At 32.5% G+C, this 26,480-nt stretch overlaps 2 protein-coding genes across 5 annotated transcripts in view; one reads left to right on the top strand and one right to left on the bottom strand.

The window, feature by feature from the left end:
- Positions 1-200: 200 nt before the first annotated feature.
- LOC107074179 (5'-3' exonuclease PLD3) lies at positions 201-11,455 on the bottom strand. Of its 4 annotated transcripts, none has more exons than XM_015335364.2 (12): positions 11,155-11,455; positions 9,817-10,081; positions 8,226-8,465; positions 2,837-2,958; positions 2,326-2,671; positions 2,101-2,235; positions 1,565-1,756; positions 1,352-1,480; positions 1,133-1,272; positions 888-1,053; positions 659-800; positions 201-582 (listed from the first exon to the last, which is right to left on the bottom strand). In XM_015335364.2, exons 2-12 carry the CDS (start codon positions 9,928-9,930, stop codon positions 383-385), a joined length of 1,926 nt encoding a protein of 641 aa, XP_015190850.1. In that variant the 5' UTR covers positions 9,931-10,081; positions 11,155-11,455; the 3' UTR covers positions 201-382. The 4 variants fall into 4 exon arrangements, with proteins under 4 accessions (XP_015190850.1, XP_015190849.1, XP_089033511.1 ...); XM_015335363.2 differs by having other exon boundaries at positions 10,539-11,236; XM_089177385.1 differs by having other exon boundaries at positions 10,552-11,236.
- Positions 11,456-12,986: 1,531 nt separating this feature from the next.
- Positions 12,987-26,480, top strand: part of LOC107074205 (uncharacterized) — a 57,115-nt gene continuing 43,621 nt past the window's right edge. Inside the window, exons 1-2 of the mRNA XM_089177386.1 lie at positions 12,987-14,628; positions 14,701-15,326. The gene's annotated coding sequence lies outside the window, so the exon portion shown is untranslated. The remainder of the gene's footprint in view (positions 14,629-14,700; positions 15,327-26,480) is intronic.

Below are 26,480 nucleotides of genomic sequence, written 5' to 3'. Positions count from 1 at the left end.
TCAGCATATATAAGCTCATATAGGTATAAAAATATAATGAAGCAATTAAATGGAAGAAGCCACGCTTAGTATACTTTCAACAGGATAGTTTTTTTTTACATGATGTGCGTTTAGAAATTGTTCAGTACTGCTTAGTTATTTTAAAACCAGACCTTTCTCAGTCTCCAATATTTGATTAATTATTATGAAGAAAGTATATCTTCTTTTTTTTTTTTTTTTTAATAAGATACGTGTGTTAACTTTTAGATATATTATGCAATAAAAGAGAATATATCATACTTATAGAAGTTATATTAAGGAAGGAAGTTATATCTGTTTTTTTTTTCTTTTTTATCAATATTTAATTTCTTTTTTTTTATAGTAATTGTGTAACCTGTTTTGATTATGCAGGCATATGGTAAATATGAGATGATAATAGATAATTATTTCCTATTGGAATTTTTCGTTTTTGTGGGACTTGATCGGTATTATTTAAATCAAATGAATATTTTGAATTCCAATCTCGATTAAAAATATTTTCCAGTTGTTGCCTTATACTTTCATGATTTTTATGGCCAACATCTTCAAAAACTGTCCCAATTCCTATAAAATAAGTAAGAATAATGATAAATAAGTATAAATATACTTATAAATATATATATATATATATAAAATATACCTGCTGTGTTTATAAAGTAGTCACCAGACCAATTACTTGTGCCTATGTATGCAGAAATATCCGTAACCATATATTTATTATGGTTAACTCTTGAAAACGGTATATTGTCCAGTTCTGTAGAAGTTGGGACTATAAACCGTTTCTACAAATATTGAAAGATATTTTATTTGTTATATCATTTTTTCCAAATAAAATATTAAAATTATTATTATAACATAATAATACTCACTATTTCAATGTTGACATTTCTGTAACTATTCGTCAATGCTTCTAATGATTTAAGAAAATAACTTTCAGATGCTCTTGAATGTTTCCACAGTGATATTAACAGTTTGATCGTGACTTTACGGTCAATAGCAGCTGCTCTTAAAGCATTGTCTATTACTGGCCAATATCTGAAAAAATGAAATTAAAGACCATTTCTTATATTTGATATTATATATTTATAAATCCAATGTTTATAAAAGTATTTACTTTATTTTTGGTGTATAAATAACCAAGGGAAAATAATCCATTACGGATATGTAAATGAATTTCTCCGCTTTTTCTATGCAATGTAAAATGGCATCTATGTCATTGCTTCTACCAGTAGGCGAAAATGGTGGTGGTGAACTCTGAAAAAATACCTTATCATTATTGACAAGTTCGTATAGAATTTATTTGTACTTAAATAATAAAGCGACATATACTTACAGCGATAAACGTTTTGTATTTATTACCCATTAAACTAAAATTCATAGGATTATCGATATTTATTTTCGTGTTGACGGAGTCCGGCCACGTCGGTGGCACTCTACCATCTTTGCCCAATTGCCAGTAAATCTAAACAATGAAATGCATAAATTTTCAAACATCGTGTATAATAAAATAGTAATAAAATTAGTTTATTATTTATAAATGACTAACATCGAAAATTTTGGCATAATCAGTCGCCAAACAGGAGCAATTTAAAGCGACCAATCCCAGTTCTTTAACTTGTGTAAGAGATCGCCAATCCATGTTAGCTGAACCAACATATACATGTTGTCTATCTATCAGCCACAATTTAGTATGAAGTACACCTCCACCTAAGAGGCCAGCAAAATTCAAACTTCTTACCTGAAAAGATAAACATTTTTGTACGATCCTAATTGTACTTCTATTAGATAATGTAAAGAAATTGAACAGTGCAAAACGAAAGTTCAAAGTTCACTCTACCGAGATGCGACACGTGGTATTGGTTCTTGATTAAATCATGGTGAGGTAGAGAAAGTGGGTAATAAGTAAACGTAAAATTAGGTTACACCCGCATAGTGGTATTCTCGTTATGTATAGAAGAGACACAGGAAGACAACGAAGTAATAGAAATTTATTGGAGTGTTCGTTAAACCGATTTGTAATGCTTCAATAGCAATCATTCTTCAACGAACAATAAAACAAATCTGCAGAATCAAAGGGCTCACTTGTGCGTGTGCTTTCTTCGTCAATATTTCAGTATCGATGTTCGGATACGAATGAGAAGGCATGTTCTGCGCTATCTTTAATGAAATTTGTCTGTCCCGTCCTGCTTCAATAAGTGCTTGGAATACGGCCTCGCCCTAAAATCATTTTCTAATATTATAAATGATGAATCATATATAAATGTAACATAAATAGAATTAATACATAAATCATTCACTGGCACCTGCCTCTTTCGCACTGTCATCCGGATAAACGTCCTGTCTTCTCATGGTCCAATACAAGGACGCTATCTCTATCGTGTTTTCGGCCATTGCGATTAGGTTCATCCAAGAGTCATAGGTAGTCTCGTGTAACACCGAATTATTGCTATAATTCAATCCAATTGGTATAGATTCGACAAGAGAAATACTACAGCTATCCATACAAGTTAGTTCAGCATCGATGTTCGTAGAATTTAATACGAATTTATCCGTAGCATGATCAAGAAGGGGTAACAGAACGACGAGAACGATGAGTATCAAGATCACCGTTATTGGTATGCAACTTGGTCTGCACCATCCTTGCGCACCCCACCTTTATTAATAATAATAAGATAATAATAATTTTACAATTGGATATATATGATAATACAAGATAAAAAATAAATAGGCAGTAGTAAAAACATATGTCATAATATAATAAGTTAACTTTAAGTAAAACTTTTAACTTAAGTAAAACTTTATTATTAATTTTACCCACTTTGCATTAGTGAGAGGGTCGTCTACGTCGTTTCGCAGCATGAATCCAGATTGGTCCCATAACTCTAAATCGTCATCACCTGTCGACGAATTAACGTCCAATCTTGCATTTTCCGAGACCGTCTAACAATAAAACAAAATATGTTCATAGAAAGGATTTTCATTAACTAAATTCATTTCGACAATTCCATATAGGAAGAGTATATATGTCGATATAGATAAGTACTTACAATAAACACTTTCAATATTTCATAAATATTAATTTATCATTATTATATTATATTTTACATTTTACAACGCAGTAGGGGTTGTAAAGTTCGTTCGTTTGGACGTTGATCGTTTCAAGCATAGATTCCACGATATTTTCGCTAATCACGTTATCGTAATAACATGGTGATGTGCGCGAGTGCGCGTACGACAGTAATGATGTGATTGATAGAAACGAGGAAAGGGGGGAAAATGCATGTCAATGGAGCAAATGATTATAATGACAGATGGCGAGGTTCCGCTATGGGAAAAAAAATAAAAAAAGAATGCTCTCTGAGAGCTTACTAATCGAATCTCTCGTTACACGACGTTAAATTTATTCGTTTTGGAAAATGTGTCGATGTAATAACGTATGTATGCCACATAGTATGGTATATACTTAAATCGTATAACGAACTCTACTAGAAAACCTTTCGTAAAATCAAATTGCGAATATGATGTACTCGTGCGACAACATGGAGAAAAGAAAATACAATAAGATAAGTGAGAAAAAGGATCGTTAAATCTACTTTTTTTGTTTCTTCTTTGTACAATTAGCTCAAGACATTTCATCTTTCTTGTAAACATATTAACTATAATATAAATGGTAATACTTTTTTCCAAAATTAAGTTATGGATATAACGGACGCTTTTTAATAAAAGAAAAATAAAAGAAATATGTAACATGTACTTCTCTTTTTTTATTTCTTTACGATATGAAAAATATGTTGACCTTCTTCCTACTATTTCTACTAAAATCCAAAAATCTAAATTACATACATGATTACATATATGCTGCTTATGTAATTAAAAATAGAACAGAAATAAAATTTAGTTGGTATTTTTCTATTTCTTTTTTACCCCCCTTTTTTTAATAACCAGAACGTTTCGGTTCGCGAGTTCATTTTTCCACGGTACAATGCGCGCACGACAATGTCCTTATCGTTTTGCGCGAACGTATTGCGTAAGGCAGTTTAGTAAAAATGACTGCAAAAAGGAGTAGAGTCGATAGAACGACCGACTAGAAAGTCTGTCTGAGGCAGATAAACGAACGAAAGGATGAGTGATGTGTGAATGGAAGCTTCGTGGTAAAAGAAAACGTCTGAATTCTCTTTCTCTCTCTCTCTCTCTCTTTCTTTTTCTTTTTCTATCTCATTCTTTTTTTTCAGACGATAGTATTGAAAAAGATAAGAATGGTGTTCCAATTTTGTCATCCTACTGGTCTTCGTCGCCAATGGGAGGAGGCGGCATGAAATTTTTGTCTTCAGGAACAATACATTGACTCGTCCCATTGGTTGTTTGATTCCTAGACGAACTAGGTCACTGACTGACTGCTTATTATTATTATTATTATTATTATTGTTATTATTTTTGCGATTATTTTCGTTATTTATTAATAATGACAATCAATACTCGTCAAACGATAAATGTTCTTTTTTTGAGTAATAAGGGTAATTATTTGAGTAAATAAAATTCATCATGTTGTTTTTTTTCTCTTTTATAAAATGAATTTACGAGTAAAAAATCAACTAATGACTTAAAAGAATATCGATTATTTTTATTATTCATTAATAAAGATTCCTATTATTTGATAAAAATAATCATTAATCATCTATTTCGAGATCGCTTCTTATTGATAACATATATTTATATTTAATTATTTATATTTATATATCACTATAATAAACTTTAGTTAAACTTTGATTTCAAACCGATAAAACGATAAAAAAATATTTGGGAAGAAAAAAATATTGGAAGAAAAAAATATTGGAAGAAAAGTGGGTCGAGATGGTAGAGGTATAGTTTCTTTCGAAATTCATAAGAAAAATTGTTGGTACCGAGTTTGTGGGATAAGAAGGAGAGAAGTAAAAAAAGAAGAAAAAAACAGTAAGTAAAAGTTTTTCGACGTTATCAACGATGTTCTTTCGTGGTCGAAAGGAAAACGTGGCAACGCGGCACCTGGCACCACGTTCAAATGTCAGTTTTCGAGGCTGATGCATATTTGATGAAGCTTTCTGCTACATCGCGGTGAAGCTTCAGCAACCTTATCGATCTATTTTAATATATTTTGTCACGAAACCTTGGCCCGGCCAACTTCAAAAAGAAAAAATATGTCTTTCTTAAATCGAAATTCTTTTAATCCTAACGTGTCCTAAATCACTTGAGCCAATTCCTTGATTGAACAAAGATTCTTCCCATATTTCTTCTTTTTTATTCTTTTATTTCTTTTTTCTTTTTCTTTTACTTCTTTTGCGCACATGCGACGAAACACGAAAATGTGTTCTCTTTGACCTATTTTTAAATTCTATTACGACTTTATTTCGTGCATAGTTTCTACGCTCGTAGTAATTACATCTCTTTCACAACGTTGTACGAACCGTTTAATTACTAGTCGAGATCGATTTTCGTCGAGGCCTCAATTTCGAAATTGTTTCTCCTCCTGACGTTAAAAATACTGTAAAGGGTAATAACGTACTAGGCGTTATATACACTAGTGATGTACTTGTGTATATATATATATATATATATATATATATATATATATACCTGTGAAATTATAAAAAACGAAACATTGAAAAATTGATAGCCTTAATGTAAATACCTATCTGCTATTACATACGCATAAGAAGAAATATATATAAGTAAATACGTATAGATCTATAACGTGATCGTTTCGGTTGAGATGATGGGGTTAAAGTTGTTTCGGAAGGTCCGTGAGTAATAAAAATGTCTGGAAGTAATAAAATAGTCTCAACTCGATTCCCGAGTTCGCGTAAACACGTATAAGGAATAGAAATTATTATACGTTTCTCTGTCTTTCATTTCGGTTACAACGAATGAACACGCGATACCTTTGATATATTTTTCGTTATAATTTCTTGTCCTGATTTCGTATTTCTTCTTTCGGCTTTTTAATTTATTTTTCTTTTAATTTTTTTTTGTTTTTTTTTTTTTTAATTGTCAATCGATGTTCAAGAGATTTGGAATAATCGAACATACGTTTGTACTCTCCGTACATCCTGCGAGACATCCTATGAGAATCGATTCAAATCGATACGGACAGATGATTAATCGCTCGTGAAGACAATATCCACGCTATTCCATGAGAAATGATGCAGTCATTCTTTCTTCAAGGTTACCTTTGCAGGAAATACGAATGATGCGCTTTAAACACGCGATAATATTAACCTCACAATATATGCATTGTATATATGTGGGACACGTTCGTAAAATTCTTATTTCCCGTTTATTCCAACTTCTATATGTATAGAAAATTGTGTAATAAAATACTTCATTATGTGATATTAGAAAATATTAAAAATTAGAGTTCAAACCAATTTAACAGTAATTCTTATATCTCGCTAAAGTATTTTGAAACAAATTCTTTCTTCTTCTTGTTCATCATCATCATCTTCGAAAGAAATAGAAAGAAAGTGAGAAAGAGTAGCAGCCTCTAGAGAAGAAAATTTTATCGTCCGGAACATATATTACTTTCGACTATAAATATCGATAGTACATAAACGTCAATTTATTTCTTTATGCCGGTGGCATTAGGTAGATACACTCCCCACCCCTCTCTTCTTCCCTGGATGGACGTGAATACGAAATAGGAAACTAAAGGCGACGGATGGGGTGAATGGGGGAAAATGCAAAAAAGCACTTTCTACCTTTCCATAAATCATTTTCCAATTTCACTAACTCGTGCCCAAAAAAAATCGATATATGCATCTACTACATGTATCTCGTATTTTTGACATCATCATCATCATTGAAAGGGTTGTGATAGACAGTTGTACGAAAACTTTCGATCTTTCTTTATTTTCCTTGTTCATTTTTTCATCGAGTTTCCCCTTTTAAATTCTATTCTTTCTCGTGTACCGGTTGTCGGAGTGGAAAAGGAGGAAGCACGCTTAAGGGAATACTAATCGTGCCGAAAGAGGAGCGTACGACATGTAATAATGGCAATAACGGATTCCTCATTGCATATGGTATTATAATCACGAAACTGGTATGAACTTTAACCGTGTTTCACCGACACTATCTCATCGTCGTCGTTCATCGTCGTCGTTGTCGTCGTCAGTGCCACGGGAATTGGTTTTGATACATCAGATTATACTGTTCTGAGAACGCATTGAACTGTTCGTGTTGATGAAGCTCGATGTAATAATGCTTGGATGCCCGTAATACTACGTTTCTAGCACTACCTTCCACCCCCTTCCCCTATCGTTCCCGGTCTCATGGGGTTTTTCGGACTTTCGCCGCTCTCATTGCTCTCGAGCATGCACCTTCTTGGAGATAGAAAAAGAGAAAGAAAGAGAACAAGAAAAAGAATATATTTGTGTGCGTGAGTTCGCCTATATTTGGAAAAAAAGGAAAGACGTGTGCCCCAGGGTCGAATCGATTATTTAACAACGAATGATGTCGACGAATGGCACGCAACTCCGACACCTATCTCTCTCTCTCTCTCTCTCTCTCTCTCTCTTTCTCTCTGTTTGTCTCTGACAAGAAATTGTGGCCCTTCTTCTCGAAAACTTCGAAATAAAAGGAAATAAGAAAGGTAGGAAAAAAGAAAGAATCGATGGGTAAAGACCGTCGTCTGAAATTTGCCAATAATCTCTCGAGGGGGTGATTTTTATAGGATTAGTCGAATGGTGGTGGGTGCGTGACATGAGAAATATTTAGGGCAATATTGGAAAAGAAAGAGAGAGAGGAGAGAAAGAGAGAAATGAAGAGGAAGTATAATAGTAAACGAATTATTCTTTGTAGAGATTTAGATAATAAACGTGTATACGTAACGCGCGTAACAATTTACAAGATTGTAGTTAACAAGTCTTGATTAAGGGTTATCGAAGTAAATTATATAACGATAGGATTTCTTAGAGTTCGATTTGTTTCCAGTTATTTCGAATTATTCGATCGTACAAATATATGCTGGTATATAGACAAACCTATAATAATGCCTAATCATTTCAAGAAGGAGAACGTTTTCAAAGTCCGTGTTAAAAGATAATTATCGAGGTTTTTCGTTAGTTCGATACGAACTTTCAATATCTTACTTCAATTTCATCATCTTATCTTCGATATCTTACTGTTAGTTAAAAATGCTGCCAAATCAAAAAAAATATATAAGATATTTAGCATACCGATAATTTGTGCTTGATTTTGGGTGTCCTGCTTTTCCTATGCGGTAACAGAACCACAACGTCTTGGTCCTTCGTTCGTGGTTCGGCATATTTCGGATACGGTTTGCCCGAAGATGTTCCTCGTACCGAAGTGGATGTCGATAGTGTGGTCGATCCACCCGCGGTTGAATATTTCGAATATGCAACGTTCGTTACATTATTGCTTCCGCCTCCGTAAGAAACGTTGTGTGTATTGTTTACCTAAAAGACATACATAAGTATATACGTTAAGAATATATTAATGGATACGTTATCCGATACAAATTATTTATGAATGAGAGCATTTTAATTGGAAAGATTCGTAAGTTCATTTTTATTTCTTTTCTTTTTATTTTTTCATTTTTTTTAGATTTTTTTTTCCCCTGTTTCGTAGATGGTAATTATTTTTATTGGATTAATTGCGACAAGTACACATACACACACGAGGAAAGATTAACAATAAGTAAATGTCTCTGTTAGAATCATCTTATCAACTACATATGAGTCACGTTTGGTTGCGATCATAAATAAGTATATACATATATATATATATATATATATACGTGTATCGCTGACCTTGCAGAGATACTATACATTACGTATATTGAAGCATTTAACATTTCTATGAAGCTCTCGTTCTCGTCACCGACACACGCGCATACATCGAAACATCGCGTCGATACATTTTTTTTATTTTAGACTTAATTAAAGAACGTGCAATTACTTCATGCGTTAACGCCAACACTTTACTAACAGATAAAGAGAGAGAGGGGCCAGAGGGGAGGGGAGAGTATACAGCTCTCGTAGTTCATTGACTCAATGCTTGAAAAGAAACAAGTTACTATCAAACCACTGTGCCCCGAATCGAATACTCACGAAGATAATCGTCATCGTAGCAAAAATAGCATGTATTCTCTCTGAGAATAATTTTAATCACAAGATAATACACACAAATAAAAAATAAAAAGTAAGTATGTTGATTGTTGGACGACTCTTTCCGCGTATAAAAGTGGAAGGTAAACAAAGAGCTAAGTGTTGCTCAGCTGACGATACAAATGTGCCATCTTTGAACTCATGCGTGAGCGGGAAATTCAAATGCAGTCAGGAAGAGAGTATATATTTTAAATACGTTTTCTGCCACGTTCAAATTTGCATGAATGCTTTCAGATAGCCACATAAAAGTAAAACAATGCAACATATTTAATATTTGCAATAAAATATATAATGTTTTCGTTGTTGATTAGTGCATTCATAGTATTGTCTTATTAGCTGTGATATTTAAAATGTTGTACTCGTCAATATTTATTTATTTGATTTTAATTATTTAAACGTTTGAAGCTTTCTGGTCACCCATGGATACCACGTGGGCCCATCGAAGAAATATTATAAATTCAAATTATTGGTGACCGACGTAGCAGTAAACGTGTTAAAGAGTTTGATCTTTTTTATAGTTCGTAATGATATATACATTTAAAAAGAAGATAAAATCATAATCAAATATGCTTACGTACACATGTGTATATATACATAGATTGATACATAGATAGATCGATCGTGCATCGGGTGAACTTACCTGTACGAGAATGTGGCAAGCTTGAGAGGCTATTTGAAAGAGGCCATCCTGTAAATTTCTCCCAGTGTTATCGGAAGTATCACTACCGCCTTTTTTCCAGCCGAAGAAGGACATTATGAAGAACGTTTACTCCTTCGACGTTAATATTAAGAATCTCTCAAAGATGGAATAAATTAAACTCTTCGAATCAGGGTTGTGCCAATCGAAAAAACCTCATCGAACTCGATCCTGCCTCCATATCGGCCGGAAATATTGATTTCTATCGCTATACGTGTACGTTTGTATATGTGAGTAAAAAGAGAAAAAATAGAAATAGAATAAGAAGGACGCGTTTTTATAATATATTCATAGCCATGCAAATTTATTCGGCTTGCTGGTAACATTAGCGTGCTGCGGATCGAGAGCGTACGATGAAATTTCCCGAATACAAATTTTGATTAGAAATAACGAACTCGATACGTGCGTATGCATGTAGGTAAATACTAGGGGAGGTATAGGTGAATATGTTCTAAACGTTACCGTTAATTAAATCATTAGGTATTCGAATACGATGGGGTTATTAAATTGACTACCCTTCGGCTATCATACGAATTCGGAACGATCGGAAAAGGATTATCTATCGAATAAATGCTCCCAACCAAGTATGATATTGTAAAATAGAACGCGAATAACGAAAGAGAATAACGAAAGAGTAAAGAAGAGAAGAAATGGGTCGTACGCACGTGTGCTTCGTACCGTTCCACCCTCCTTGCATGCTTTTTCACATTCTTTCTTTCCTCTCTCTCTCTTTCTCTCTTTCTTTCTCTCTTTCTCTCTATCTCTTTTTTTCTTTAGGTCGATTCAGCACTCTAGCGTGGTATCCTCGATGAAGTTGAACAATATCTTGAAAATCGAAGTACGAAATCGATGCTGCTGAAGCACGCAAATCCGGCTCTTTTAAACAGGATGCACGTCGTCGTACGCTTCATTATCGATCACGAACGGGATAATTGCTGTTGTTTCTCTGTTTCGTTTGTATGTATATTTGTGTGTGTATATATGTATGTTTGTAATATGAGTTATCTCACGATGAAATCTTGGAGTCACTATATTCTCTGGAGTCGTCGTCGCTTAGGAAACACGCAGGCTGTGCCGTTGCATTGCCGCGAACGGCCACAAGCATCCTTGCTTTCGTCGTGTGGAAAGATAGAAAGAGATAGATTGGAGAAGGGATGACGAATGAGAGGGAGAGACAGAGAGAAAGAGAAAGAGAAAGAGAGAGAGAGTGAACACAATGGAATTTCGGCGAAGGAAGGAATCCACGGTCGCGGGTAGGTCGAACCACACCGTTAAACTCACCTACGATCCCTCGAGCTACCGCCAGCGATTCTAGTTGCGGTGTCTCGAAGGTAAGAAGGGGATGTTTCAGGGGGTTGTGTCCCGCCAACAACGGACCTGCGCTCCAGGAGCTTTACTTCGCGTGGCCTCGATACGTTTTCCGATAAATATAAAGCCTGAAAGCAAAAGAGGGAGAGAGAGAGAAAGAGAGAGGGAGAGAGAGTGTGTGAAAGAGAGGGAAAGAGAGAGAGAGAAAAGTGGAAGGATGCAAAACTGCGGGAACTCGGCCTAGTCGTCTAGGCTACGGAATATTAGTCGTCCTCGTAACTAACGATACTAGCCGAGTATAACGATACTAGACTAACGATAAAAGCCGAGAACATTGGTTTCTTTCCTTGTCTTTCTATATAACACACACCCCCTCGCCCGCTCATCTACTCTTTTATCCTTTTCTCTCTATGTCGACTTTGTCTCGTTCGCCGTCTCGTTGAATAATGGACGAATGTCACATTCTATCGTCTACTACCATTCCGATCATTGTTGCCCACGCTTTTGAAATAACACCGTTTATCATCGTCGCAACGTGTAATTGTACAGAGGGAAATACAAGATGGTAAAGACGGGGGTGGAATACAGAGAAACAGAGTAGAATTCCAGACGAACGATACGTCGTCGTTCTCATCTTCGCGTCCTCGTCCTCGTCCTCATCGGCAACGGTCCTGCGATCGTCCTAACGTCTTTTTCTTTCTCTCACGTTTCGTTAATATTTTCTATGACAATTTATCGTTTAGTTTAGTTGTTTCATTAGTTTATATTAGAATATGATTGATAAATAGAGTTTCTTCATCCTGTCGAATGTGGATAAAATGATCTAAATTGATATTGAAATTAATCATCACAATAATTCGGATTAAACAATGAGAAAATTTGAATAGAAATATTTGAATTTATTTAAAAAATGTAATTAAAAAATAAAGAGATCAGATGAAATTCGCTTGTGGAAGACCGATCGAGCGTGTAATTTCACTAAGTTACTAATACCACCTGCCGATAGATTGCGCTCGAATCATTTTGTAAAGTACAGGACGTGTTACACATGCGGTACTTCCCTGAAAATACACACACATACATACGTCTTGTTTGAGGCCACACCTCTATTCATTTAACAGACTGTATACCTCGTGCCATTTTCCGATAAAAAAGAAAAAGAAAGAATGAGGAAAGCAGTATAATGTTAATCGATACTATTTTATCTATACTGCGACCGATACATCGGAACAAATTGAAAACGATCGCGGTTCGCATGCACAGTTGTTTCCAATGTTGCTTCTATCATTTTAGAGTTTTTCTTTTTCCTTTCCTTTTTCTTTTTCTTGTTCAATTTTGTGTTTTGTAGTTTCTGGTCATATGGAGCTTTTGCGAAACGTGCACAGAAGGTACTGTATGTTGCAAAATTCCGTATCGGAACGAAAGGAAAGAGAGATATATGCGAAGCATCGATAATTACAAGGAATATGTTTCTTTCGTAATGGATTAAAAGGTCGAGTCGATAGCAGAAAAGATTAAACATGTTTATTATAAAAATTAGTATATCTTATTTTCATTGATCTAGTAATCTCATATATACGTATATGTATTTAATAAATATATATTATTAATTAATTACAAAATGTAACAATTATTTGTATTTACTAATATATGTAATACATTAAATAGATTATATACACGATATAACACATATTATTAGAAAACACACAACTCTACCATACAAATAAAACCGGATATTTATCTTAATCGAAGAAAACATTTTTGAAATTTGAACGACCTATAAGAATAAAAAGAGTATCCATTAGAAAAGAAAAGAAAAGAATCAAAGTATCATTCGAATCTTGTATACATCAACCAAATGTGGCGACCGAATCGCCGTATTACGCACCACTATCAAGAATCTCACGAATTTCTCTGGTTTCCTTAGTTAGCCAACAAAAGGCACAAACCAGCAGTAATAGCAACAGCACAGCATCCCGTCCGATTTCATCTCTTTTGCTTTAGATGCACTCTCGGCTGTGGCTCGACCTCGCAGGTATTTTCTTCGTTCAACGAGTTCTTCATAAAATAGAGAAAGAGAGAGAAAAAGAATAGGGAGAGAACAAGAAAGGAGAGGAGAGGAGAGGAGAGAATGAGAGAGAAAGAGAGAGAGAGAGAGACAGTGGCTTTCAACCTTGGGCTTCATTTTTCCGCGGTAACGGCGGGTGCCCCTGAAACTCGTCGGTGTGTCCCCACCACAGGCTCATTTGGCAAAGCAAGGTAGGGGGGATAGGAAAGCCGAGGGCTTCCGGAAACGCCCGAACACGGGCCTTTCCTACGAGCGATCGAGAAACGCCCTTCCACCCCTCTACCCTTTCCCTAGCCCATGGTATCTAACTCTTAATCGGTTTCGCCGCGTGTACCCAACGTTTCCTCCCACCATCGCACTCTCTAGCTCTCATGAATAGTGGTGTAGTAATGTAGTAGTGTAGTAGATACTTCTGCTCTATCCCCCACCACACTCTCTTTGCTACCGAAGTCGGTGCTTTCCATTCGGCAGCAGCAGCAGCAGCAGCAGCGACGGCCATGGCTCGGCTCGGCGGCTCGGGTAGTTTCGTCGAAACCTTCTCGTTGCCTCCTCCCTTCGTCGTTGGCTAAACGTCCTCGTAGTCCTCGTAGAGCCGCCACCGCGAGCACTCGTAAGATAGAAGATAAGGAGAGAGGGAGGAAGATCACGACGACGGTCGGTGAACAGAGAAAGAAAAAGAGAAAGAGAAGGAGATTGAGAAACATAGAGAGTGGGTGGGAGAGAGAGAAATAGAAAGTGGGAGTGAGAAGAGTAAAATAAGAGATTAAGAGGGGAAAGAAATATAAGTGGGGATGAACAGAGTGAGAGATAAATAGAAAAAGAAAGGGTGAAAGAGAGATACTCGGGAGAGATCAAGCGAAAGAAGACGACGACGACGAAGAGGACGAGGACGAGGACGAAGACGAGGACAGCGATACTTTATAAACGAGTACGCGCGTGGCGATATACAATACTCGTGGCATCTTCTCTCTTGATACTACGCTGGTGGTGCGCTTCGAAGCCGGTTCCTGTATTATATGTTGTTCGTGCGTTTGGAATCCGTTGCTAGGACGAGTTCTCGTGACGTTTCTCTCGATAGTCCGGCGCCATTGTTATCGTCCGCGTTTGAAAAGAGAAGACGGTGTTCGGTCGCGTCATTTTTGTCATTTTCTTCCCCTATTTCTTCTATTATTGCCTCCATCTTTCTTCCCTATATACTTTATAATATATCATAAACTATAAATATATTTCTCTTTCTTACTATTATAACTTGTTTTCCTTGAAAAAAAAAAAAAAAATAGAGAAGAGATATAGAAAGCCGGTTTTATTACTATCAGACACGCCGGTATATTATGACCAGGAAAAAGTGTGCTACTACTAACGAATAACACCTCTCCAAGGTTCTTGTTTTTTTGTTTTTTTTCTCACCCCAACGAGAATCCCTCGTTTCTACGCCTTTGCACGTTTGACAGGTGCGTTCGAGAACCGCGTGAACGAGAAAGAGAAAGATCCAGAGGAAGGGACGATAAGGTCGGTTTTAAAAGGGGGAGAGAAAGAGAAAAAGAAATAGTGAGTGTGAGTGAGAGAGATAGTCAAGCTCCTCGACACTCTTCGTGTAGTTTTATTGTTTTCCTTCTACCAGTAATAGTTGGAAGGGCAAAAGAAAGAAAGAGAAGAGAAGGGAGGGAAGAAAGGTCGGTCGTGAGATCGAGAAAACAGAAGTGAAAGAACGAGAGGGACGAAATCATCTTCTTTTCTTCGTCCTTGCTGCTTGTTGTTCTTTGTCGTTGAACCGACCCCGGCATTTTTCCTTCGGTGGTAACTACTACTTACCGCATACCACAACCCTTTGGTTGTTGCTTCTTGTACTACAACTACGAGAAAAAGGAAAAATAAATAACGTTAGAAGGGCCAGCAAGTTTGCAAAGAAGATAGAAATAAAGAAGGAAAGAAAGATAGATATAGAAAGATTTAAACAGAATAAAGAAAAAGCAAGGAGCCAGTGTTCTCGTGTACACAGTGTCCAGTGCATTATGTGATTGTTTTCTCTGCGACGCGCTTTCCTCGGCCACCGGTGATCGATTCGAAGAGCGTGAAGGTTAGTTCCTCTTTGTGTTTGAATATTACGCACCTCTCTCTTTCTCTCTCTCTCTCTTTCTCTCGCTCTCTCTGAACGAAGAAAAGGAGAGATAGAAAGAGAAAACACATATGTATATATATATATATATATATATATATATATGTGTGCATACATGTACATATGTATATAGTACATATGTGCGTGTCAATAAATCGATGAATTTCCGTTCGCAAGCGTGACCATCAGTAGTCACTCGAGTATTCAAGACCATGTGCGTGCGGCTTTCCTATTTCCTTTTTTTTCGCTTGAATTTTCGAACCATTCAAGGCTACTCTCGGAGGGAAGAAGAGGGTTGTGAGTTTCGCGCCCCTTCACTCCGACCTCTCGGGATCGTCCACGAGGGGACGCTTATGGGGCGACTTATTCGGTTCTCTTTGTCTTTTTCTGTTTCTTTTATATTGCAATTTACAGATGAATTATCTCTAAACGTACGTCTACAACCACCGGTCTAATGATCGAGTTTTTTTGTTTTTTTTTTGTTTTCTATTTAAATTATTTATTCTATGTTATTATTACTTTTATTTTCATTTGTTTTAATGATAATTGTAATTGTAATTATGTGAATTGTTTTATTTTCAAAAATATAGTCTTTTATTAAAAATCGGTTTTGGTATTAATAATAGTAGTAACATTAACGATCGGTAAGTTTTTAGTATTGATGGAATTTGAATTTTCTTTTAAAAATTATTTATAATTTAACGTTTGAATTATCAAATTTATTCCAATTATATATTTTCGATTTCTTCAATAATGAATATTATTTTAGTATTTAATAATCAAAAGAATCAGAGAATGATTTTAAAAGAATAAAACTAAGTATAAATTCTTATATTTATTTGTACTTATATATATACCTTAATTGGATAGTATAAAAGATGACTTTTTATTTCAACGTTTAATTACGAGAGTACATTAAAATTAAGATAAAATTGTATAATTTTCAATAATAGCCTTCGAATTAATTTAAAACAGTAAAATTTATTTATTTATCTGTATAATTCTGTGATAAGTATAATACGAAAAAAAGTATATACCGGTTTTATCGTAATATCCACGTAACGCGCGTAATTATCTAATTAAAACAATTTACATTTGTAATCAAGGGGCAGGTGTTTCGAATATTACCCGATGCGCTCGAAGAAGCACAAAGTCGGTTGTTAAGATCTCTACCTGCCTATCTTCGAAACTAGTCGTTAGAAAAATGTTCGAAATTTTACAGAGCCAGAATAGCTGAAGATGTTTCTTCTTTTCCTTCTTTTTTTTTCTCACCCCAGACTAATTCGGTTTCCTTATAATTTCGATCATTAGACTGATCTTTATCTACGACAAGACAACGTTTCTTTATTTCTACATGCAATGAATTAAACCCTAAACCTATACCGACCATTTATATATAATTATTTATACAGGAGAACCCCATTAAAATGACCAGCTTTTAACTAAAGTTACATTTTCTTGTGCAATTGAATGTGTTTATTAATTTAAAATTAGAATAATTACATTTTTTTTTGAGGGATGGGGAATCGTAGAAGAAATGAAAGATCAAAGTTAGTATTTTTGTTATATTTTACTTTTTTTTTTATTAATTTAAAGGGTAATTATTTTTCAAAATTTCGATTCGAAAGAGAAACTTCTTTAATAAATAGTTTTTTATTTACCATTAAAAAAATGAAATTACTTTCCTAACAACTTAACAAATTCTATTATAATCTATAATTGTTACATCTAATTCGATCCCATCAAAAGATGTGGGGTACCATCGGGTAGAGAAATACATACTAGTTTCCATGGTATTTCAAATTCGCTGCGCATACGTCAATCCGGTTAAAGGTTTAATTATACATTTTTGCGTTGAACAAGCCGACGATAGTTGGATCCTCGATCCGTAATTTACCGTAAGGAATTCTGTTATTTGCTCGTAATAGAGAGAATCGTATATGAACATACGAGAAATGTCTATATAGAAATACGTAGCGTATGTAAATACATAGGATAGAGAGTAGTACTTATAGAGATACATACACACATATTATATAGATGCACGAAATATTTGATATGGTTCTGCTTGATTCTCGAAATTACCTTTCTCCCTAAATTTTTCTCTTTCTTTCCCTTTACGAATTTTTAAATTAATTTAATCATTTAAATTACATCTTAATAAATTTCCTAGAAAAATGAAAAATCTATTACGTTCATTTATAATCATTATTATTATATTTGAGGAATTTTATGCAAAAAAAAAATATTTTTATTCAAAAAAGACGAATTGCCATGGAGTAAACGTGTAACAAGGTTACGTCAATTGTATAGAAAAAGACAATAACAAGCTGGACAAAAGCCATCTGTGTCACTTACGTAATGCATGTTCGATAAATATCGACGTGTATGTCACATAAGTACGTAAGTAACATATATATCTTCGATTCGTAGCAATTATTCATATCGTAGGCGTACGTCAGTCCTTTATTGAACCCAATAAAGTTCTCTATATCAATATTTTCTTATTCTCAGTAAAATTGCTTTATTTTTGTTATTTAATTTGATAATGAGAATCGATTAGTTTGATTTAATGAATACATAGATTATATCGTTGGAATTAGTCTCATTATTGTTATTTAAATTATATTCGTATAAGTAAATGTTTAAGAAAGAACATGAATGTAAAGAATGTAAAGAAGAACATGATTGATTGTAAACTACGTTCTCATATACCGGTTTTTTTAAGCAGTGGTTTTATGGTGAATTTTTTTTCAAACACGAATAGGCTACGCACACACAGCTTGTTCAACACCTGGCACTTTTGGTATCATTGTAATACCGAAGAAAAGCATTCTATTGCTTGGTATAGGTATATATATATATATATATATATATATATATATATATATAGATATAAGAAGGGAAAATTTTCGATTGACGACGAGCAAACGTTGTTCCTTCTTTTCTTCCTCATTTTCTATTTGGTAAAGGAATCACGCTGGGCTGTAACAAAAAGCATAATAATCAATTTCCGAGCGTCTCGAAGCAATTAGAGTGGACGATACTCCAGCGTGTTATTATGGTTATATACCAATCTAGTGAATCGGTACTTGGCAATCATGCTCCTATAGAAAACTAGATAATGTCACTAGTTTCGTTTGTATAAAAAATGAAGAAAATAAGAGTGAGAGAGATAGAGGGAGAAAAAATATAGATGTAATCAAGAAAAACTTGAAAAATCTTGAAACAGAGTTAATAATAATTACAGAAGGGTCTTTTTTTTTTTTTAAATCATTACATCCTGAAAAAAATAACTTTTTTCATGTTATGAAAAATCAATTTGTTGAAATAATCAAAATGTAGAGTTTTGTTTAAAAAAATTATTGATAATCTTGAATAGTCGTAAAAATGATTATTTTTATAAATAAATTTTTTCCTTTAAAATTTATTTATAATGATTACCGAACAATATATTTATAATACTTATTCCAATTTTTAATAAACTGATAAACTTTAATCACACTTTTTATATTATATTATTTTAAAGATACGACTCTGATACTGTGGTATTCTCGAGAATTCGTAAGAATATTTCTACGATAACTTTCTGGGATATTTCTTACTAATTAATTACTTTCCTCGCTTTAGCGTAAATGTATCAGCTATAATTACGCAACCTGTTAAAAATTTTAATTCGGACTTATTCGTTGAAAAACTATAATGTATATCATATTTCAATTTATCGTGAGAAGGAGAAAAAGAAGAAAAATAAGTGAAAGGGGTCGATTTACCAGGTGGTCCTCTCAATACCTATTATTACCTTAAGTATCCCCGTTACTTTTGGATTTTATGAAACTAAAAAAATATGTTTAAAATATAAAATCATGAAACTGAGTAAATTTTAAATGGTATTTTTAAATCAGCCACTTTGATTGATATAACATTTCTAACTTTTAATACAATTAAAATATTATAATTTTGAGGGGAAAATGTTTGATATTGAATTAGAAAAATAAGAGAAATATGTGAAGTGGTAATAGTTATTGAATCACTCCAGTATATATATAATGATATTTTTTATTCTTTCTGTTTAAAATATACAGAATACATTCTAGACTTTATAGTTACATCCCTATCGAAATAAATTTCTTTAGTCTTCGTTAGAATAATGCTTTTGCGTGTTTCTATGCAAGCTTCAGCGAAGTGCGCGACGTTAATCGAGTTTTTCGACGATAAAGGCGTTACGTGTCGTGATTCTGCGTGGGTGTCTCACGCGTACGAAGCTTCTTGTCGCTTCATTAAGATACACGACCAGCTTAATGATCTCTATGGAGATTTAACATAAGAGAAACTCACTCGACAATGAACACGAAGCTTTTACCGGACAACAACGAGTTAAGAATCTTTGAATGAACTCACTCGACTCTGATCTAAAGCGGTAGGGGAGGGGGATCAACATTTTTCATTTGAATTTCTACTACTCTTCTTCATGATCCAATCTCATCATTGTTTGTTCATTTGGATTACAGGTTTCGTATAAATTAAATCATCTTTTGTTGGTTTTTTTTCTTTCTTTCTTTCTTATAAGTTAATAGACGTTAATTAAACTTTTCTTTCTTTTTTTTTTTTGAATAAAAGTTAACGTACAAATTATAATATTGTCATTTGTATGCAGGAATTATTTTAGATTTTTTGTTTTATCAAATATTATGTTTGTATTACTAACAGTAAATGCTTTCATGTATGTGTTTCTTACTTTTTTTTTATCATGTACATTTATTTCACAAATTTTTTTTTCAAAAAAAAATTTAAAATTCAATTACTAAAATTTCGATATTTAGCAGAATCTAAAAAAGTAATTTTTCTATAGCCGATTCGGAGCATTCCTAACTTATATAAAATATACAATATAAAAGTTAATTAATTTTAAATCGCACACCATCGATCGAATAATTTTTGTTTTCTAGTTTAGAGCTATTTATCGTTGTCCCTTTACACCACATTCATATTCTTCTTATTTTTATAAAAATTGCGTTAAAATATTGTTTAGATTTTTGATTTTGATAAATCGTATGCTTTTCCATTTCATTTCTAATAGTTTTAGTTAATATCTTTTTTTTAAGTAATGAAAAATATAAATTTTTCTACTATTAAATTAACATCATCTATTTATTTAATCATTGATTTGTTTTACTATATTTATCATCATTACATTCTTCTCCTTAACTTATTTATTCAAGTTCATTCGATTACGCATTACATAAATATACATGTCCACCTAGTGTGATACATACATTCTATTACTATTTCTATATCGTTTCTATTTATAATTTATCTTTTGATGTATACGTTATATTTGACTAGATAGGAATACAATGCATTTACATGCATTGTATGGGTGAGAATAAATCCCAACAAGAGCATCGCGAATATCTATTCTGAATACGTGTAGACAACATGTATGCATTGGCGGCGAATGGTACGTTTTATTTGTTTGAATTAAGATTGAAAGGTACCGGAAACACGATAGATATAATTCACTTAATATCATATACCTCATAAACAATGATCATTGTAGATGATCGTAAAATTGTTTCTCATTTTTAACATCTCTTTTCGTTTATCATTCAAACATTTGGAATTTAAAAACATAGATCACTTTGATTCGATTATTTTTCAAGTAAATATCTTATTTTAGCCATGTTATGAGAAACATTAGCATAATTTTATTTTATTTTATTTTATCTTATCTTATTTTATCTTGAGTAAATAATGATAGATAGAGAGTCGACATGCGCAATAAAAGTTTGATTATTTGACGGATTATTTCGATCAAGTGCTGTGAGAACAAGAGAGAGAATACTTCTTTAGTTAATTTTATTTTTCAATGTATACAAGTAGTATTGTTTTTGTTAACTCAGTGTTATATTTCTTACTGATAGAAAGTAAATTTTTATTGTTTCAACTAATTTATTATATTTTTAAAATTGTTAATTATAATGTTAGTCTCAATTAGAACTAATGGTGTATACAATAAGGTGTAAATATTTCAGTACAATCAATTTTATTTTACTGACAAAACTATGAAAAATCCTGTTAGTTTTTTTTTTCAAATTTTTAATCAAAATAATTCTTTCAGTAAATAAATTCTAAGTGAATCAACGAAAAATCGAAACATAAAACTGCGAAGATAAAAGTACACGATATACGTTTTAAGAAATATTTCTCCGTTTGGAATGTTTTCAAAATTAAATTTTTAAATAAACGCATATACTTAGGTAAATACATTGTTCGTCGTTTATGTCGGTTCGTTTAATCAACGCATATAGGAAGAGAGAAGAATAGAATCAGGAATGTAGAAAAGAAAAAAAAAATAAAGATAAAAAAGAGAAAGAGAAAAAGAGAGGAAGAAAGGAAGAGAGAAAGCGCTGTCTCTAGCATGGTCATAAACAAAACTTAAAGAAACACCGGCACGGTACTTAACGAAGCAGAGTCGTACACGTGTACTATGATAAATAATGCATCCCTCGTCCCTTCCATTCACGTGGCAGAAAGCAGTAGGTACATACGTGGACAGTGCATAGGCCGGATGTACATGTAGTTTTGAGTCCGATCAAGAGAACTTGTACGACCATAATATAGACAGACGTTCCTTTCACTACGTGAAAATCTTCCTAACTCTAAAAAAATCTAACCCTTTTTGTGTTTCGTACATCAAGTGTGTAAATATATACATTTAAATATACTTTCGCATTCTCTATTAGTGTTCTGTGTTGTACGGAATTACAGTGTAGAGTAATCCTTATTCGTATGTGTGTTGTGTATGTGTATGTGGGTTTGGTTTTGTGAGACAAAAGAAAAATAATGAAAGAATATTTAAAAATTTTTCAAAATATCTAAATACTCTATTATCGTCATTCCTGTGTCTTGGATTGTTCATTTTTTTTGATAATTTTCAGTGAAATACCATTGGAACTTTAAGGCGTGTTTCTTTCTTTCTTTTTTTTTTTTTTTATTGCTGTAGAAAAGATCTTTTTGAAAGGTAAAAATCGTAAAGTACGTTTTACCGACCTATACTTTCCTGTCCTTATTTTTATTTCTCCTTTCCGTTGACGTAGATACACAGAAAGTACACGTATATACTACATACTACATATACACGCGTGGTATTACTCGGAAGAGACATTTTTATCGAAGACTGAAGTTAGTTTGCTCGTTCGTCGGAAAGGCCACGGTGGTCTTCTTCTGATACGTTAAGTAGATATTGGTAAAGAAGAGGAAAAAGTAAAAAAGTGACACAAACAAAAAAAGAATAAGAAAATAAAAGTCAAAGCGCTGATAAAGAGAAAAACTATATAGTAGGAAATAGGAAGAAGAAAAAGAAGAGAAACGTGAAAAAGCACACGGAGTATGTACGATCGACAAATAAATCGTTTCGATAACCCAACAGCGTAAATCGGGGCCAGAAGTTTATCACGTTTGTTCGAAATGAGTCGTGCCTAAGTGGTAGTGCTCGATGCACATACACACTTTCGTTTCTTTCTTAACCGTTTAACGAATCTACTTATTTCCGTGTGATAATGAATTCGTCAAAGTAATCCGAAATACGAATTACTTACCCGTAAATATATATACATCTCTCTCTCTCTATATATATATATATATATAGAGAGAGAGAGAGAGAGAGAGATAAATTTATGTTTTCACTGTAAATTTGAAATAATTGATATTTGCTTGTAATGCAAAAGCTTTTAAATTATTCTACACAGAAATCTATTTTTGAATTATTCAATTGATATTAATTATATTACAAGAAAATATTTGATCGTTAGAAAAATATAATTTTATTTTTTAAATACTATTTAATATTTTTATAAGTATCGATCATTTTAAATATTTTTATTATAACTGTGGAATTTGATCGTGATAGATAAAGGATAATAAAAAAAAAGAAATGCAAAAAAGACACTTAAAGATTGATTCGAGGATTGAATGTATGTAGTATTACACGTATGTGTGTAAGCTTGTTGTATATATATATATATAATTATAATACATTAGCATTATTGTCAAACGACTATGATAAAGTCGGCCATTTAAATTTTCGCAATAAGTCTAATGGAAACGTCAAAGATTATTTCATTCGGGCAACTCAGCAATTTGCTTCATCATCGTGTTATACTCCGCAAAAGTTTTGCGTTTTGGTATTGATTCGTGCGCGTAGTAGAAACCCATCAACAAAGATACCATTCTTCCTTTTCTCTCTTTCACTTTATATAATATATATTTTTGTACATATATGACAAATTAGAAATCTTTCGAAATATTTTTGTGCATAAATTTAATTCGTCCTTAGAATAATTGTAAATGTCCTATTTAGAATTTGTTTTCTTTTTCTTTTAAATTATATTACCAAGTTCTAACGATCATATTAATTCATTCATTATTCATCAATCAATAGTAAATTCGTGTTTACACATGCAAATACATTTTATGTAATTATTAAAGTATACAATTTTTTAATCAGATTTAAAAATTTTTACGATAAATTAAATATATTGCTGACCGATCACACGAGTATATTCTCTCGTGTCTGTACATGTAAGCAATTTATTTAATTATTACAGTATAAAATTGTGCAAATCGTTATTGTAAATTATTGCAGTTGATAGCGTTTACTTCGATTTTAGTATAACCAATTTTCCCGAATTTTTATTATTGTAATCCAATTATTATTATGACCATTACGAAATGCATTAATTCAACTGTATTTAATAGGATATAATTTTGTAGAAAATAGCTGGTCAACAATGCGTAAATCGTAATTTCGAATATATTGTATTTATTGTAATATCATCGAATTATTTTGACGTTCATTTAAATATGCTTTAAATCGTTGATTAGTGATTCATAAGTTATTATATTATATTTATTTTATGTAAAATTATTTCAGTTTTTATTATATATAGATATCTATTGAAATAGATTGAGAAATTGGTAATACTTAATTTGAGAGATTTTCTTTTTTTTTTCTTTTTTTTTAACTAACTTCAGTTAAGTGTAATTACTATTTTTATTTATTACATATCACTCAAAAGATTTTAATACCACTAACGAATCTCGATATTTCCGTAAAAGAGTTATAGCTGAAGATTTTGTATATAAATAGTGTTTACACATATATTCATATCTATATTGCCATATACGTTATGTTTCTATTTGGTTTCGATGAATTTTAACGACAAAAAAGCGAATGGTTGAAAAAAGGAAGAGAAAGAGAAAGAGAGAGAGAAAATACAAATAAAACGATAGATGCAACCAATACGTACGGGGGTTTCGACCCTTTTCGATTTGTTCACCAAAATGCTCTACAAAATATCGGATACATCCGTTACAGGAAATATTTGTTCTCTCGGATGTTTCACTGTTTATTTTTTTTCTTTTTTTTTTTATTGCGAATTTATATATCGGCGCTTGGGTTACGTTTTGCTTGTTAAATGAATGCACGTACGTTTAGTTCTTTTTTCTTTTTTTGTTTCTTTCACGCGAGTATTTTTATATTTATTTTTTGGTTTTTTTAAAACTAAAGTTTACGCATATATATATATATATATATATGCTCAATTGGTTAAAGAGCAGTCGCCCGGAAAGCGAAAGATCCGTGGTTCGAGTCCCGGTCCAGTCAGTCCAGTGGTCCAGTTTTTTTTTCACGAATCTTACATATTTATATATATTAAAAATTTGTAAATCTTTTAACTTTCTTTGATCATTTTTGAAGAACAAATTATTCCTTGTGTCGTATATATAAATACTAATTTTAACGACAGTTTTAATCCTCCAACGATAACGCGAGTCTTTTTGGGCCAGTGTCATATTTGAATAATTATTTCCATTTTAAATTGTAGGTAATAACAAAATAAAACCATTAGATGATATTCTATAAATCCCAATGAGTAACAGTAAATTTGTTCAGATTAAAAAAAAAAAAGTAATAAATCCACCCTCAACTGCGTTAGTAAAATCTACCGTTGCTGACGAAAGATTGAATTAAGTAAAATAAAAAACATTAATAAATAATTTACAATATATGTTTGCAAATAAATTGATGATTTCGTTGGGTTGTATGAAGATTCAAAGATTTACGAGTTAGGATAATTTTTATTTACATATAAGTGTACAATATATAATATAAGTTACAGTAAAAAATCTTATTTACATACTTATGCGTATGAGTAATTAACTTCTTATTATTAGAAACAATCGTGAAATCTTTTCAAAAGAATATCCTTGGTTTTGAATTCTTGTTTTTATTGTTCTATTCTTTTATGTTTGAAGACATCTACATCTGTAGTTCTATACACGTACATATACGCATAGAAAACACAACATACCTATAGGGTACATCCGTGTATGCAACGTGTCGCATGTCAGCGAACCAGCCATTCAGGTATTACTGGGCATACGTGGTCCGTCCCACTTATGAACTGAACTCTTTTTATCGCTATGTAGCGTGACTCACGTCTATCGACGTCGGATACGATCGCCGTTTGTAATTCTGTAAGAACACGAAATTACTCGATCGTCGTCGGCGTACTTATTTGTTTCTAAACATGTCGAAAGGGCTAATTTACATTTTTAATGCTCTACGATGCCCCCCCCCCACGTAACTTTTTTAGTTACCAACACTTCAGTTGTTCTTTTATTTTTTTTTTTTTAAGTTAGAAAAATATTTGATCATCCTTAATAAAGTTATATTTGAGAAGATTTAGATTTAGTAGAAAATTATATTATTTTAATTTTAAAGAAATATCATTTTTATTTACTTTTTAATTATTAAATTTTAACATCAATTAATATGTAATAATAATTGTCAATTTTTATATATGTGTTCTGTTTTATTATTTATGAAAATTTGGCAAGATTTTGATAATTTTTGAAATAATTTTGATTTACTATTACATGCATATTAAGTTTACAGGAAATTATTGAAACAACCTATTCTATTGAAATGTGATTAATAATTTTGTAAAGCAGGTAAAGATTACGAGTTAATAATATGTAGCAAAAACAGTAAAAAAAAAGTATACCGTAATAAATACTGAAATTGTTTCTAAATGAATATATTATAAAATT

This window comes from Polistes dominula, unplaced genomic scaffold, assembly GCF_049000335.1.
Source record: "Polistes dominula isolate Pdom_NZ unplaced genomic scaffold, Pdom_raw_medaka contig_20, whole genome shotgun sequence".
Lineage (NCBI taxonomy): Eukaryota > Metazoa > Arthropoda > Insecta > Hymenoptera > Vespidae > Polistes > Polistes dominula.
This window is presented reverse-complemented; position numbering and strand designations above follow the sequence as displayed.